The sequence below is a fragment of the Bos mutus genome, chromosome 1 (assembly GCF_027580195.1).
Source record: "Bos mutus isolate GX-2022 chromosome 1, NWIPB_WYAK_1.1, whole genome shotgun sequence".
NCBI lineage: Eukaryota > Metazoa > Chordata > Mammalia > Artiodactyla > Bovidae > Bos > Bos mutus.
This window is the reverse complement of record NC_091617.1, coordinates 81,962,002-81,977,620: the sequence shown is the minus strand read 5'-3', so window position 1 is coordinate 81,977,620 and position 15,619 is coordinate 81,962,002. Positions and strand designations below refer to the sequence as shown.

Sequence of the window (15,619 nt, the reverse complement as noted above, 5' to 3'; positions counted from 1 at the left end):
TAGCCAGGGATCAAACCCACACCCCCTGCATTTGAAGCATGGAGTCTTAACCACTGAACCACCAAAGAAGTCCAGAATTTGGTTTTAAATACCAGGTCTGTCCTCTCTAAAGCTTATGTTCTGCTACTCATCCTCAAATTTTTAATTTTGAAACATTTTAAACAGAAAAAACAGTTGAAATAAAGTACAACAAACATTCCTATACTCTTCATCTGGAGTCACCAGCTGTTAACAGCCTGTGCTTTATGCCACAACATCACCCCATCTCCTCTAAGGTAATGGTGGGGATATGATTGGTATAAAAGACAAAATTTGAGATCTGACAGAAGGAAGTCATGGAAATAGGAAAGATTTAGGAGAAATATCTCTATAGTGACTGAAGAAAGCATGTGTTTTGACACGGACATCTTGAAGCCACAGAATAGGCAGAATAGCTGTGTGTGTGTGTGTCTGTATCTGTGTCTCAGTTGCTCAGTCATGTCTGACTTTTTGCGGGCCCCATAGATTGTAGCCTGTCAATATTTCTGCCCATGGGATTTTCCAGGCAAGAATACTGGAGTGGGTTGCCATTTCCTATTCCAGGAGATTTTCCCAAACCCAGGGATGAAACCCATGTCTCTTGCATATCCTGTACTGGGAGTCAGATTCTTTACCACTATGTACCACCCAATTTCTGTCAGCACACTAGGGCTGGGGCAGTCACTGGTGATGGAAATGAAAGGTCATCCCCAGAATTCAAACACTGAGTGGAAAAGAACAACAGCTTTTAAAATGGGCATCACACCTTTACATCAACATCTATACAAATATTTAGCCAACATTCATTCAGTGCTAACTGTGCTGAGCAGGTGTTTTTTTTTTTTTTTTAAACAAACACTTTCCGTTTTTTTTTAATGACTCAGAATCCATAAAATAGACTCCAGGCCAAATGGTGAGTGTTCCCACAAGATGAAGGGGAGCAGAGTTACTACTTCTTTTCTCACCTTCCAGATACATACACAGAGGCCTAAGAGAAGAACTTTTGAGATTTGCCTGAAACACTCAAGAATTTGGGAGATTGAAAGACCGAGTTTCAGTCTGATTCTATTACTTACTATGATTTTCTCTGTAAAATGGGCACAATCCTACCAAATTCAAAAAGTTGTGAGAACAATATGTATCATTTGAAATAAGACCTGACATAAACTATGTTGGTCATATCCCTCCTAAGTCATAACAGGGAGAGGAAGACCAAAAGACAGATGGACAAAGACCTTATCTTCTTCCGTTTTTAGCTCCAGAACTTCGCCTTAGGGCGTAGGACTGGATGTATTTTTTTCTACTTCATCTGGCTCAGCAGGTGGATTTAAGGTGGTAACCACATCCTCACAGTAATATCACAGCACTCTTCTTCAACGGGTGGTGATGGTGATGGTGATTTAGTCGCTAAGTCGTGTCCGACTCTTGCGACCCCATGGGTAGCCCGCCAGGCTCCTCTGTCCATGGGATTTTCCAGGCAGTAATACTGGAGTGAGTTGCCATTTCCTTCTTCAACGGGAGAGGAATGTTATTAGGTGAATATGCCACGGGGCTAGATTTATTACACAAACTTCACAAAGACTGCAATCAACAGTCCAGTACTTCAAGAATCTCGTCCATTTGTCCCAACACGCAGCTAACTGGGGTGTCTCCGTGGGTACTACTCACACTGCGGCCTTGGCTCACAGCCAGTTCAACTCCTACTGCACCGAGCGCCCCCGAATCCCAAACAGCGTTCGGGAAACTCCAGGTCCGAGCCTCTGGGACTCCTATAGCGCATGGGAAGCTGGGAATTGTAGTTTTCTCGTTGCTCTGATAGCGAAGTCAGCGGTTGCTCTGATAGCGAAGTCAGCGGTTGCTCAGATAGTCAGCGGATGGGGACTCCCAGGCCGCGAGGGTGGGTGGGTCGCCGCGGCGTTTCCGGTCGCAGGCGGGCTTTGGAGAGGGAGGTGCCGTGGACGATGCACGCAAAGACACCTGGGAAACGGGGCGGTGCGCGCGCAGCGGGCCAGCACTGGCGGTGGAGATGGAGGAGGGTGGCAGGGACAAGGCACCGCTGCAGCCCCAGCAGCCCCCAGCGACGTCTCCCGGCAGCGGGGACGAGAAGCCGAGCGGCAAGGAGCGGCGCGATGCCGGGGACAAGGACAAAGAGCAGGAGCTGGTGAGGCGCGGCCCCGGGAGCTGGCGGAGGAGGCGGCCATGGGCTGAGTCACGGCGGTCCCGCAGGCCTCGGACTCGACTCCCAACGGCCCCGCCGGCTCCGGGAGAGGGCAGATAGGGCGATCCTCGGGGCTCCCGGCACCCCGCCTCTCTGCCCCCTCTCCCATCCTCCGTTCCGCGCTGTCACCTCCGCCGCCCCTACCAGCCCTCACCACCTTCCTCACCGCCTTCTCGTGAGGTGGGCTCGGGCTGGTAATTGTCACCCCCTTTTTTCAGAACGGCTTTCAAGCAGAGCCTGGCCCAGAAGTCAGGCTGCCTTCCATCAGGTCATCTCACTCCCACTCTCCTTGTCCACCTGGTTCCCCCTAAGGAGGCAGGCTCACTCTCCTCCTGCCCCAGGGTGATTGGGAGGAGGATGTGTTTGAGATTCCTTCTCTTGATGGGCTTCTTCCTCCAACTCTCCAGTCTGAGGAGGACAAACAACTTCAGGATGAACTGGAGATGCTCGTGGAACGATTGGGGGTGAGTCACAGTGTTAACAAGAGCCGGTGCATATACGAATCTTTCTCACTTGTTTTATTCCAGTTTGGGCAGCAACTCTTGTATGAGGTATAGAGAAGGATGGAGTGTATTTTAGAGTCATGTTGCGTATTCTAGAGTCATGTTGCAATCATGTTGTGAGGGAGGGGAGTAAAAAGAGATGAAACATTTTTGTGGCTTCGTTTAATGGGAGAAACGGTTCTTGAACTCTTAACTGGGGACATTTGTTTTTGTGCCAGGCAGTGTGTGTGTGTGTGTGTGTGTGTGTGTGCGCGCGCGCGGGCGCGCGCCGGGAGCTGGACAATCCAGATAGATGAGACACAGCTACTTTCCTAGGGGAGTTGTTAAACACTTCTGTATTATGACTTAAGGGATGAGATTTCTTTTATCTGAGCCTTGATATCTCCTGGTCAGGAGAAGGACACTTCCCTGTACCGACCAGCTCTGGAGGAACTGCGGAGGCAGATTCGTTCTTCTACAACTTCCATGACTTCAGTACCCAAACCTCTCAAATTTCTGCGTCCGCACTATGGCAAACTGAAGGAGATCTATGAGAACATGGCCCCTGGGGAGAATAAGGTAAAACTATTCCAGAAGCTGGTGGAGGCCTAGTTTGGGAATTCCTTTTCATCTAGACCATGGGGTTTATGGTGAATCTCAGGAAGCCTAGTGGACCTGAGATCCTGAGCAAGTTCAACAGAACTCATCATAATCAAAACACTCACGTAAGAGTGAGTTGATAGGAAGATTGTTTTCAGAAAGGATAATTTTTTATTCAGAAAAGATAATAGTTTCTGTTATTTATGTTGGACCTTGAGATTTTATTATCATGATTTTTATCAATTTACTTTTAACCTTAATTTTTTTCTGTTCTTTACATCCCATGCACCTATTCTATTTGTTTTATCTCTAGAGTATTATCCCCAACTCAGTAACTTTTCTGCCTGTTGGTACAACCCTAATCCAAGAAATGTTCAGTTCTCACCTGAACTACTGCAGCAGGCTCCCAACTGACTGACTCTCTTCCTTTTTTCTGTGACCTCCTACACAGTTTGTCTTTCATAGAGCAGCCATAGTGATCTTTAGAGTGTGAGTCTTTTCTGCTTAAAACTTTTAAATAGTTTACTATTGCAGTTGGAATAAAATTTAGAGTCTCCATCTTTCTCTGCTCTCCCCTGGCTAGCACCCTCCAGTCATGTTGGTTCAAAAGGGAGATTGCAGCAGGCTTAGGTAATATAAAATGTTTTAAGCTTTTAACATTAGATTGGTAATATAATTAACATTTACTTTGGGGGATAGTGACAGTGATCTTGATTCCATAATGTAACATTCCCCTTACCCTGAATTTGACTTCAAAGGACTGATTTCTTTGTAGCGTTTTGCTGCTGACATCATCTCTGTTTTGGCCATGACCATGAGCGGGGAGCGTGAGTGCCTCAAATATCGTCTTGTGGGCTCCCAGGAGGAATTGGCGTCATGGGGTCATGAATACGTCAGGTAAGACCTTTTCTTCTTGGGAAGGTAAAGGGGTTCTGAGTTATAGTCCTGAGGTCTGTCTTAGAGTACCAGTGTATCGAGTTTCCCAGATAGTGAATTCTTTGACCCACAGGGAAGTGCTTCCGGAGAAGGTCTGTTTCTCTAACGGTCTGGGCCTGTCCATAGGCATCTCGCAGGAGAAGTGGCTAAGGAGTGGCAGGAGCTGGATGATGCAGAGAAGACACAGCGGGAGCCACTGCTGACCCTGGTAAAGGAGATTGTCCCCTACAACATGGCCCACAATGCAGAGCATGAGGCCTGCGACCTGCTCATGGAAATTGAACAGGTGGATATGCTGGAGAAAGACATTGATGAGAATGCCTATGCAAAGGTCTGCCTCTATCTCACCAGGTAAGTGAGCAAGGTAGGGAAGGGTGGCAGGCCTACCCTCTCCAGTATTTCTTTCTCGGTTGTGACTCCTTTATTTTCCAAGAGTGTCTGCTTCAAAAATAGCAATCAAGCTGTAGTTAATTTGTTAATGTCTGTGAACTTCTTGAAGACAAGAGACATCATGTCTCCTTAGTAGTCCCAATAACTAGTGTAATGTTTAGTGTATAATAGGCATTCAATACTTTGGCCACCTGATGCGAAGAGCTGACTCATTTGAAAAGACTCTGATGCTGGGAAAGATTGAAGGTGGGAGGAGAAGGGGAGAACAGAGGATGAGATGGTTGGATGGCATCGCCAACTCAATGGACACAAGTTTGAGTAAACTCTGGGAGTTGGTGATGGACAGGGAGGCTTGGCTTGCTGCAGTCCATAGGGTGTCAAAGAGTCAGACATGACTGAGCGACTAAACTGAACTCATAGTAGGCATCCAGTATCGGGTAAGTGAATTAAACAGGGTAAATGAATATCTGATTCCTTTATTATTTTTACTTTGGTAGTTGTGTGAATTACGTGCCCGAGCCTGAAAACTCTGCCCTACTGCGTTGTGCCCTGGGTGTGTTCCGGAAGTTCAGTCGCTTCCCTGAAGCTCTGAGATTGGCACTGATGCTCAATGACATGGAGCTGGTAGAAGATATTTTCACCTCCTGCAAAGACGTGTATGTAAGGGAAAAAGTGGGCGAAGTGATAAGCTGATGGATGGGACATGTGCATGAGGCAGGACATGTAGTTTCTGGTTAGGGCTTGAAGGGCTATTCTAGTCGATGGGGGCTGAGCAGATGTGGCGGCTGTCTCCCACAGGGTTGTACAGAAACAAATGGCATTCATGCTGGGCCGGCATGGGGTGTTTTTGGAGCTGAGTGAAGATGTGGAGGAGTATGAAGACCTGACAGAGATCATGTCCAACGTGCAGCTCAACAGCAACTTCTTGGCTTTAGCCCGAGAGGTGAGATTCTTTGTCCTTACCCATCAAGGTTTTTTGGTTTTGATTCCACCTGGCATTTTACCTCCCTGATGCTTCTGACTAGACTTTCCTTGGTTAGAATTGCCATTCAGTGGGATAACAGAAGGGATGGCTAAGGGAGGACTTGGGGAGCAGTTGTGACCCTCTGACTTCTCTTCAGCTGGACATCATGGAGCCCAAGGTGCCTGATGACATCTATAAAACCCACCTAGAGAACAACAGTGAGTGGACATCTCCATGTGTGTGGGGATTGGAGGATTGTTAACTGTGCTTCTTGTATTGAGTGTTGGCTTGGCCCAATATGCTTGTCCTATAGAGCTCAGAATTCCCACATACTTTTTCCCTACTTCACTGTTGGGGGCCACAGATAGAGGATTCCAAGGGGCCAGCTCAGAATCACCTGTCATGCTATGTTCCTTTCTTGTTCTACTCTAAACCTTCATTTTTTTCCCCTCCTTTGCAGGGTTTGGGGGCAGTGGCTCTCAGGTGGACTCTGCCCGTATGAACCTGGCCTCCTCTTTTGTGAACGGCTTTGTGAATGCGGCCTTTGGTCAAGACAAGCTGCTGACAGATGATGGCAACAAATGGCTTTATAAGAACAAGGACCATGGTATAATTCTGTTCCTCTTCTGTGTAATTTTGTTCAGTCTTTTTGTCCTTCTAGGTGCATGTGTTATAAGGGATTCCCGAGGCAGTTCTTTATAACAGTTTTTCAAGGGTAGAGCCTAAAAGACTGATTGGTTTTTCCTTGGTATAGGAATGTTGAGTGCAGCTGCATCCCTTGGCATGATTCTGCTGTGGGATGTGGATGGTGGCCTTACCCAGATTGACAAGTACCTGTACTCTTCTGAGGACTATATCAAGGTTGGTCTGGGCACAATCCACTAATGCAGACATCCCCCTCCCATGTGCTAGGGCCCCCTCAGGGCCTCCTTTTCACTGGTAGGTCTGCCCGGTTTTTGACTCCAGTTAAGGCAGATGCTATAATGAGGCCCATGTGGCATCCTTTGTGGTGAGGAAGGTAGAGTAGCCCAGGTGAAGAATCTGTTTGCATTTTGTAGTCAGGAGCCCTCCTGGCCTGTGGCATTGTGAACTCTGGTGTCCGGAACGAGTGTGACCCTGCCCTGGCACTGCTCTCAGACTATGTCCTCCACAACAGCAACACCATGAGACTTGGTTCCATCTTTGGGTAAGGCTTCTTGCTTCTCCTTTTGATAGTACTCAACCTGTAAGCTCTGTGAAAACAGAACCGGGCCCTTCCACCTTTGTATAGCCAAAGACTACCACTGTGCTTATTTGGCTCTTGGTGACTGTTGAAATGACCAGTCCTCATTTTGTTTCTTCCTTGTCTTATCCTCGGGTATGTGTTGGGGACTGTCTCTCTTTGGCTTTTGTAGGCTTGGCTTGGCCTATGCTGGCTCCAATCGTGAAGATGTTCTCACCTTGCTGCTACCTGTGATGGGAGATTCCAAGTCCAGTATGGAGGTGAATAGAGGTTGTTGATCATTTAGGGGAGATAGGAAAGGTATTCTGAGTCCTTCCAGTCTCTTGTAAATAGTGGGGAAAAGAGTGTGTGTATTGTGGGGCGGTGGGGGAGGGGAGAGAGCGGGGATGTGTATCATTTCAGTGAAATTGCTTGGAATTGGGTTTCTAAGCCTCAGGGGACATTGAGGCTAAAGAGTTAATGTTTTAGTATTGAGTTCCAGCCCTTGGGATCCATGAGGAAGTATCAGACTAGAGTGGGGAGGAACTTTACCCAGCTTGGGGTGGGTATGCTGTTTTAGTCATTAGCCAACCTTAAATTTTCTTACTTGTGTAGAATCATTTTCAATTCAGTTCAGTTCAGTTCAGTCGCTCAGTTGTGTCCGACTCTTCGTGACCCCATGAATCGCAGCACGCCAGGCCTCCCTGTCCATCACCAACTCCCGGAGTTCACTCAGACTCACGTCCATCGAGTCAGTGATGCCATCCAGCCATCTCATCCTCTGTCGTCCCCTTCTCCTCCTGCCCCCAATCCCTCCCAGCATCACAGTCTTTTCCAATGAGTCAACTCTTTGCATGAGGTGGCCAAAGTACTGGAGTTTCAGCCTTAGCATCATTCCTTCCAAAGAAATTCCAGGACTGATCTCCTTTAGGATGGACTGGTTTGCTCTCCTTGCAGTCCAAGGGACTCTCAAGAGTCTTCTCCAAAACCACAGTTCAAAAGCATCAATTCTTCAGCGCTCAGCTTTCTTCACAGTCCCAACTCTCACATCCGTACGTGACCACTGGAAAAACCATAGCCTTGACTAGACGGACGTTTGTTGGCAAAGTAATGTCTTTGCTTTTCAATATGCTATCTAGGTTGGTCATAACTTTTTTCCAAGAAGTAAGCCTCTTTAGTGATGGATAAATAAAGTGTGGTGGCTAAAAGCATAAGTTTTAGTCAGACCTCAGTTCAAATCCTGCCACCTCTGCTTACAGGTAGTGTGAACTTGGGCTTGTGACTCAATCTCCTTAGGCATCCTTTTTCTTGTCAATACAAGGAACAACAGCAGAACCTGTTTCATGGGGTTTTTGTGAAGATTAAATGTTAATAGTATGCAAAGCAGTTGATGTAGTGGCTGCTTGATGCTCTCGTCATTTTGGCCTGTCATCAGAAGGGGGTTGTTACCTAATGTGGTTTCAGTGGACTCCAGGAGTTGGCTCTCTTGAATCAAGATAGGTGAACAACTATTTTAACAACTTAATATTTGATAACTTAATACTTTAATAGCTTGATATTTAGTAATGCTAAGTATTGATTTTCCCATTTCTAGGTGGCAGGTGTGACAGCTCTGGCCTGTGGAATGATAGCAGTGGGCTCCTGCAATGGCGATGTCACTTCCACTATCCTTCAGACCATCATGGAGAAGTCAGAGACTGAGCTCAAGGATACTTACGCCCGTTGGCTTCCTCTTGGACTGGGCCTCAACCATCTGGGTGAGAGAATGTCTCTCTCTTTGGGCAAAAGACTGGTATTAACTGGATACAACAGGGAGAGTTTATGAGTCAGGCTGTGCTGGAAGAGAGTATCTGTCCTCTGACCCCTTGAACCTCTCCTTTAGGGAAGGGAGAGGCCATCGAGGCCATCCTGGCCGCTCTGGAGGTTGTGTCTGAGCCATTCCGCAGTTTCGCCAACACACTTGTGGATGTGTGTGCCTATGCAGGTCTGTGTGTTTAGTTCCTCCTCAGGGACATGTCACTTCTTTCTTGGGCCTCCTTTCTTAGTCATCCTGAATTGCCTTAGATTCTTTAGCTTGGGTTCCTAGAGGAAGCTTTTCCTTGGTGGCTTCTCATCTCTTCCCTTTCTTTGCCTGACCACCCTGCCCCAGGCTCTGGGAATGTACTGAAGGTGCAGCAGCTACTCCACATTTGCAGTGAGCACTTTGACTCCAAGGAAAAAGAGGAAGACAAAGACAAGAAGGAAAAGAAGGACAAGGACAAGAAGGAAGCCCCTGCTGACATGGGAGCACATCAGGTTCTGTGGGCAGCTGAGCACATTCCAGGGAGGCTCTGGGAAAAGATAATATGGATTTGGGTTTGTTTTAGAGCCTCTCTGGGCATTGCTGAGTGTTGAAATAGCACGAGACAAGGTTCCTGCATGAGGGGTCAGGGTGTGCCCCACAGGACAGCTTTTTCTTCTTAGATGGCTTGAGTCAGGGGTGAGTTTTCTGTTCCATGAGCTTACTGGGCTTTGCTGGCTCTTCTTTTGCAGGGAGTGGCTGTATTGGGGATCGCCCTTATTGCTATGGGGGAGGAGATTGGTGCAGAGATGGCACTACGAACCTTTGGCCACCTGGTGAGTATCACATGAAGATTGAAATGTATTGGTTTTGATGCCTAGAATTCCCCCAGGAGATTTCCCTGATGGGTTTTCTCAGTCGGGAAATGGTCTTTCTGCTGCACCCTTGCTACAAAACTTAAGGCCCCATCTACCCATCTGTCTGTTCTTGTAACTGAGCTTGTTCTTTCTGCTTTCTATGACACCTTGTTATTTTATCACCAGCTGAGATACGGGGAGCCTACACTCCGAAGGGCTGTGCCTTTAGCACTGGCCTTAATCTCTGTTTCAAATCCACGACTCAACATCCTGGATACCCTAAGCAAATTCTCTCATGATGCTGACCCAGAAGTGTCCTATAACTCCATCTTTGCCATGGGCATGGTGGGCAGTGGTAAGTATTGGTCAGAAAGAAATCTTAGGCATCTTGGGGGAAGGGTTGAACCCCTTTCTTCAAGCCTCTGTAACACTTAATATTTCCAGGTACCAATAATGCCCGTCTGGCTGCGATGCTTCGCCAGTTAGCCCAGTATCATGCCAAGGACCCCAACAACCTCTTCATGGTGCGCTTGGCACAGGTAAAGAATAGATCTGTTCTCCTTAGAGTGCGCGTGCCAGGGGAAGTGTCTGTGTGATGGAAGGGAGACATGATGCTGTGTGAAGGGAAACCTTAAATCTGGCCTGGAAAGGAGAATGTGAATGAGTTGTGAGATTTGTGTGGCCGAGTTAGGTGATTTCTCCTTAGACGTGACTTCCCCACCTCCACTTCTCTCTGTATTTTTTTTTCTCCCAGGGCCTGACACATTTAGGGAAAGGCACACTCACCCTCTGCCCCTACCACAGTGACCGGCAGCTTATGAGTCAAGTGGCTGTGGCTGGGCTGCTCACCGTGCTTGTCTCTTTCCTGGATGTCCGCAACAGTGAGTTCCTGTCAGGAATCTTCCCTGGTGGCACAGAGTGCCCTCTTTCCACCCCTAACCAGGGCCTCTTTGGTAATTTAGGAACAAGACCCAAGTTAACTGTGTACTCCTCTGGGTTTCTGAGGTTCTTTGGGCCTCATGAGACTTCGATCTCTCACACTTTTGATCTTAACCAAAGAGATTTCTTTTGAAGATGAACCGAGCCCATTTTCTGCCCTGAGGGGAAAAGTGATTATCGAGTCTGTGGGCTTTAGGCAGAGTCAGGTGGTGGCATCTCCAGTTTGTAGTAGGGTGTCTGTGGGGAGAGCTGTGGGTTCAGCTGTACAGCTGAGGGGTTAGAGAGTCAGGGTTGGAGTGGGGTCCCAAGATTTAGGCCTGCTCTGCTGCCTTTAACTGTATTTGTCCTGTGTGCTTCCTTCAGTCATCCTAGGCAAGTCGCACTATGTATTATATGGACTGGTGGCTGCCATGCAGCCCCGAATGCTGGTCACATTCGATGAGGAGCTGCGGCCATTGCCAGTGTCTGTCCGTGTGGGCCAGGTGAGGGGCTGAGCAGAGGGGAGGGCCCAGGCTGTACTCCAGAGCCTGTAGAATGCATATATGCCATTTCTCTGAAACTGGGATGGGCACTGGGTTGCTGTTGCACTCCTATCAAGAGTCCTTCATCTCAATTTTCTCACCCTACAGGCAGTGGATGTGGTGGGCCAGGCCGGCAAGCCTAAGACCATCACAGGGTTCCAGACACACACAACCCCAGTGTTGTTGGCTCACGGGGAGCGGGCAGAATTGGCCACTGAGGAGTTTCTTCCCGTCACCCCTATTCTAGAAGGTTTTGTTATCCTTCGGAAGAACCCCAACTATGACCTCTAAGTGGCCACCAGAGGCTCTGAGCTGCAGCTGATATGTCAGCAGGTCATGATTCCTGCTGCCAGGGGTGGACACTGCTCCAGACCTTTAGGGGAATCCAGACCTTCTTTTGTTACTGAGTGTGATAACTTTGTTGAATAAAGACCTTTATCCCCAGGTCCCTCTGTGTCTATTTTCTGGGATATTGTGGCTGGAGGCCACACTGGGGTGGAGAGTGGATATGAGAGAGTATTGTTTGTAGCAGCTCTGAGCCTGGGCTAGCAGGAAGGCTGCTGTGAATGGAAAAAGCCAAGCCCCTTTTCCTCCTCCCTTCTTTCTTAATCATCTTAAAAAGTGGTTAATCTTTAAGGGGCATGAACTTTGAAAAGCTTATAAACGTCATGAATCTCCTTTTAGGAGAGATATGTATACCAATTTTTATGCAAACTCTTACAAATAACTTTCCAAGGGGCTTGTAGATCCCAAGCATCCCCCCTATTCCCACCTGCCAATGCGCACCCACCTCAAGCCTGTCATTCCCTGGCTTTGGACTAAGGATCTCTGCTCTTATGAGGCAGCAAAGTTAGCTCCACTCTTCCTAACTTGACTTCTGTGCTGCTGAATGAAATGGACATCTTTACCTTCTATAACCCTCTTGTCCTTTTGGGGAGGCTGCTAGTTGAGGGATTTGATCATGTTAACATTTACCTCTAGGCTGTTCTTGCAAAAATGGTGCAAGAAAGCTTGACCCTGACCTTCCTCTTTAGTAGAGCAATGGGAAAGAAATGGCCTCCTTCCTGGAATGTAATCACTCATGATCTGTAGTGCTCCTTCCTGGTGGGGCTGGTATGAGTATAGCTACAATACCAATAGGGGCCTGGACCCCTATGGATGCAGTGGAGGAGAACAGATGGCCCTGTCAGATAATTGCTACCATTTATCCAACACTTGAACTGTGGTTTTACCCTCTGAATAGTAATCAGCACTTAATAGGTCATCAACAAATGGCCTAGTAAAACAACAACAAAAAGAGTACGTACTCTATTTATATTTCTAGTGACAGCAGATCAATGGTTATCTATAGATGGGAGTGGAGAGAAAGATGATTCTGAAGGAAGAAAACTTTTGAGAGCGATGGAATTGGTCAGTATCTTGATTGTAGTAGTGGTGGTGATCATATATCTGTCAAAATTAATCAAATTGTACTTATTTTTCTGGCCACCCAGCTTGTGGGATCTTTGTTCCCTGACCAGGGATTGAACCCAGGCCCTCAGCAGTGACAGCGCAGAGTCCTAACCACTATACCACCAGGGAATTAATTCCTTGTATATTTTAAATATGTGCAGTTTGTAACATAAAGTTTTCAAACATGAGAAAAAAATAGTGATTGTAAAATGAAAACATAAAAGGTAATTCTCTTTCCAAGTCAGTGATTGTACTTTAAGAAATTTTCATAATGGCTCTTAACCTTTCACATTTAATGTCATTCAGCAATAAATAAATGGAGACATTATGCTTTAGACTTTCTAGTTTGTGGGTATATAAATAGAGAAAAACAAATCCTATCCTCACAAAGCTTACAAGAAGAAAACAATTGTGTTATGTTGCGATCAACTCAATACTGGAGTCTAAGCAAATACTCTGGGATCACTGAAATAGGGCCTAAGTGCCTGAATAGGTGAGGGAAGATTTTTCTTTTTTTGATGTGGACCATTTTTAAAGTTTTTCATTATTTTGCTAGGGGGCTGCTTTGTTGTGTATGGGCTTTCTCTTTTTGCAGAGAGTGGGGGTTACTCTTCCTTGTGGTGCTTGGACTTCTCATTGCCATGGCTTCTCTTGTTGCTTAGTGGGGCTCTGGAGTGTTTGGGCTTCAATGGTTGTGGCTCTCAGGCTTTAGAGCACACGCTCAGTCGATGTGGTGCACACGCTTAGTTGCCCCGAGGCATGTGGAATCTTCCCAGACCAGGGATTGAACCCTGCGTTGACAGGCAGATTCTTAACCACTGGGCCACCAGGCCAGTACATTTAAGTCTTTACTGAGTTTGTTACAATATTGTTTCTATGTTTGTGTTTTGGTTTTTTGGCCTCAAGGCATGTGGGATCTTAGTTCCCTGACCAGGGATTGAACCCCCTGCACTCTGCAATGGAAGGCAAAGTCTTAACTACTGGACTGCCAGGGAAGTCCTGAGGGGAGATTTTTGAGAAAACATTCTTGAAGAAAGATAAGTTTATCCAGAGGAAAAGACGGCAGGATACAGCTAAAGGAGTAGCAAAAGCAAGAAGGCAGACAAGCTACTTGCTTTCAGAAACCATGGATAGTTTGATTCGGCTAAGTGTTACATAGAGTTAGGGGAAACTGTGCTAGGAGCTAGAGACACAGGCTTAGATCAGGTTTAGAAGAGCTTTGTTAAGAAATTGACAGTGTCTCTCTATGGGCACCAATGAATGATAACAGGAAAGGGACATTCTCAGCTAGCTATCTCGGTGAGAAATCTCACCATGGAGGCCTGGAGACCAAGTAAGTGAAATGAACTGAATTAGGGCAGTAGAAATGGGGAGGGCGGAAGAATTTTTAAATACAAAAACAACAGGACTTGATTCTGATTCAAACACCAATAGGACCTGATGTCTGATGAGATGTAACACAGACAGGAAGGAATGTAAGATGAAATCCAAATTTCCTGCCTGGGCACTAATCACTGAGAAAGAATACATGCGCAAGACACATTTGGGGGCAAAAGGCGGACACTATTCAAGTAGGGAGAGATGACACATTTCTATCTAGACATACATAATTTAAGATGCCTGTACGGTGATCAGGCAGGCTACAGTCCATGGGGTCTCAGAGAGTCAGATACAACTGGCTAAGCACACAGCAATGTTTTAGGTAGTACCTTGTTCTGATGGGAGTTTAAGATTTAAAAAAAAAAATCTTAAAAGTATTGAACTTGTTACAATATTGCTTCTGTTTTACGTTTAGGTTTTTTTTTTAAATACTGTGTTTTTTGGATGTTTGTATGAAGAATACTGAGAAGGGATCTATCATTTTTGACTTTTTAAATACTTTTTAAATTAAGTTTATTTTTAAGGATAATTGCTTTACAGTATTGTGTTGATTTCTACCAAAAATCATGTTTCGTTTTTTTGGCTGTGAGGTACGGGGGAATCTTAGCTCCCCAACCAGGAAAGAACCCACACCCCTTGCACCGGAAGGTGAAATCTTAACCACTGGACCACCAGGGAAGTCCCCTGACTGGAGTTTCAGAGTGATTTCTGAGCTAAGAAGGAATTGCCATGTAAGCAGTAATTGATTTTTATTTATTAGTTTTCGTAGAAAGAGAAATGAGAAGAGCAGAGAAGGGAGGCAACCATATACCATAACGTACAGAACTCCAAGAATGTAACAGAAAACAGCTATATGTGCATTTTCATTCTCCTTATGGTTCTTCCTGTGTGTCTATTTTTGCTCTTCTCTCTTTGGAGCTTAAGTTACTCTGATACAGTTCAGTTCAGTTCAGTCGCTTAGTAGTCTCTGACTCTTTGCCCATGAACTGCAGCACGCCAGGCCTCTCTGTCCATCACCAACTCCCGGAGTTTACTCAAACTCATGTCCATCAAGTCGGTGATGCCATCCAGCCATCTCATCCTCTGTCGTCCCCTTGTCCTCCTGCCCCCAACCCCTCCCAGCATCAGGGTCTTTTCCAGTGAGTCAACTCTTCGCATGAGGTGGCCAAAGTATTGGAGTTTCAGCTTTAGCATCAGTCCTTCCAATGAACACCCAGGACTGATCTCCTTTAGGATGGATTGATTGGATCTCCTTGCAGTCCAAGGGACTCTCAAGAGTCTTCTCCAACACCACAGTTCAAAAGCATCAATTCTTCGGTGCTCAGCCTTCCTCACAGTCCAACTCTCAATCCATATATGACCACTGGAAAAACCATAGCCTTGACTAGACAGACCTTTGTTGGCAAAGTAATGTCTCTGCTTTTGAATATGCTATCTAGGTTGGTCATAACTTTCCTTCCAAGGAGTAAGTGTCTTTTAATTTCACGGCTGCAGTCACCATCTGCAGTGATTTTGGAGCCCCCAAAAATAAAGTCTGACACTGTTTCCCCATCTATTTGCCATGAAGTGATGGGACCAGATGCCATAATCTTCGTTTTCTGAATGTTGAGCTTTAAGCCAACTTTTACACTATCCACTTTCACTCTCATCAAGAGGCTTTTGAGTTCCTCTTCACTTTCTGCCATAAGGGTGGTGTCATCTGCATATCTGAGGTTATTGATATTTCTCCCGGTAATCTTGATTCCAGCTTGTGCTTCTTCCAGCCCAGCGTTTCTCATGATGTACTCTGCATATAAGTTAAATAAGCAGGGTGACAATATATAGCCCTGACATACTCCTTTTCCTATTTGGAACCAGTCTGTTGTTCCATGTCCAGTTCTA

General features: G+C 46.2%; 1 protein-coding gene across 1 annotated transcript; it reads left to right on the top strand.

Moving 5' to 3' along the window:
• Nucleotides 1–2,003: 2,003 nt before the first annotated feature.
• PSMD2 (proteasome 26S subunit ubiquitin receptor, non-ATPase 2) lies at nt 2,004–11,352 on the top strand. Its single transcript, XM_005909516.3, has 21 exons — nt 2,004–2,179; nt 2,644–2,700; nt 3,133–3,297; nt 4,094–4,215; nt 4,381–4,605; nt 5,142–5,300; nt 5,443–5,587; nt 5,766–5,826; nt 6,069–6,215; nt 6,363–6,469; nt 6,667–6,794; nt 7,003–7,090; nt 8,404–8,566; nt 8,692–8,793; nt 8,959–9,104; nt 9,342–9,425; nt 9,633–9,801; nt 9,891–9,985; nt 10,201–10,327; nt 10,749–10,867; nt 11,015–11,352. Exons 1-21 carry the CDS (start codon nt 2,045–2,047, stop codon nt 11,195–11,197), a joined length of 2,727 nt encoding a protein of 908 aa, XP_005909578.2. The 5' UTR covers nt 2,004–2,044; the 3' UTR covers nt 11,198–11,352.
• The last annotated feature ends 4,267 nt before the right edge of the window (nt 11,353–15,619 follow it).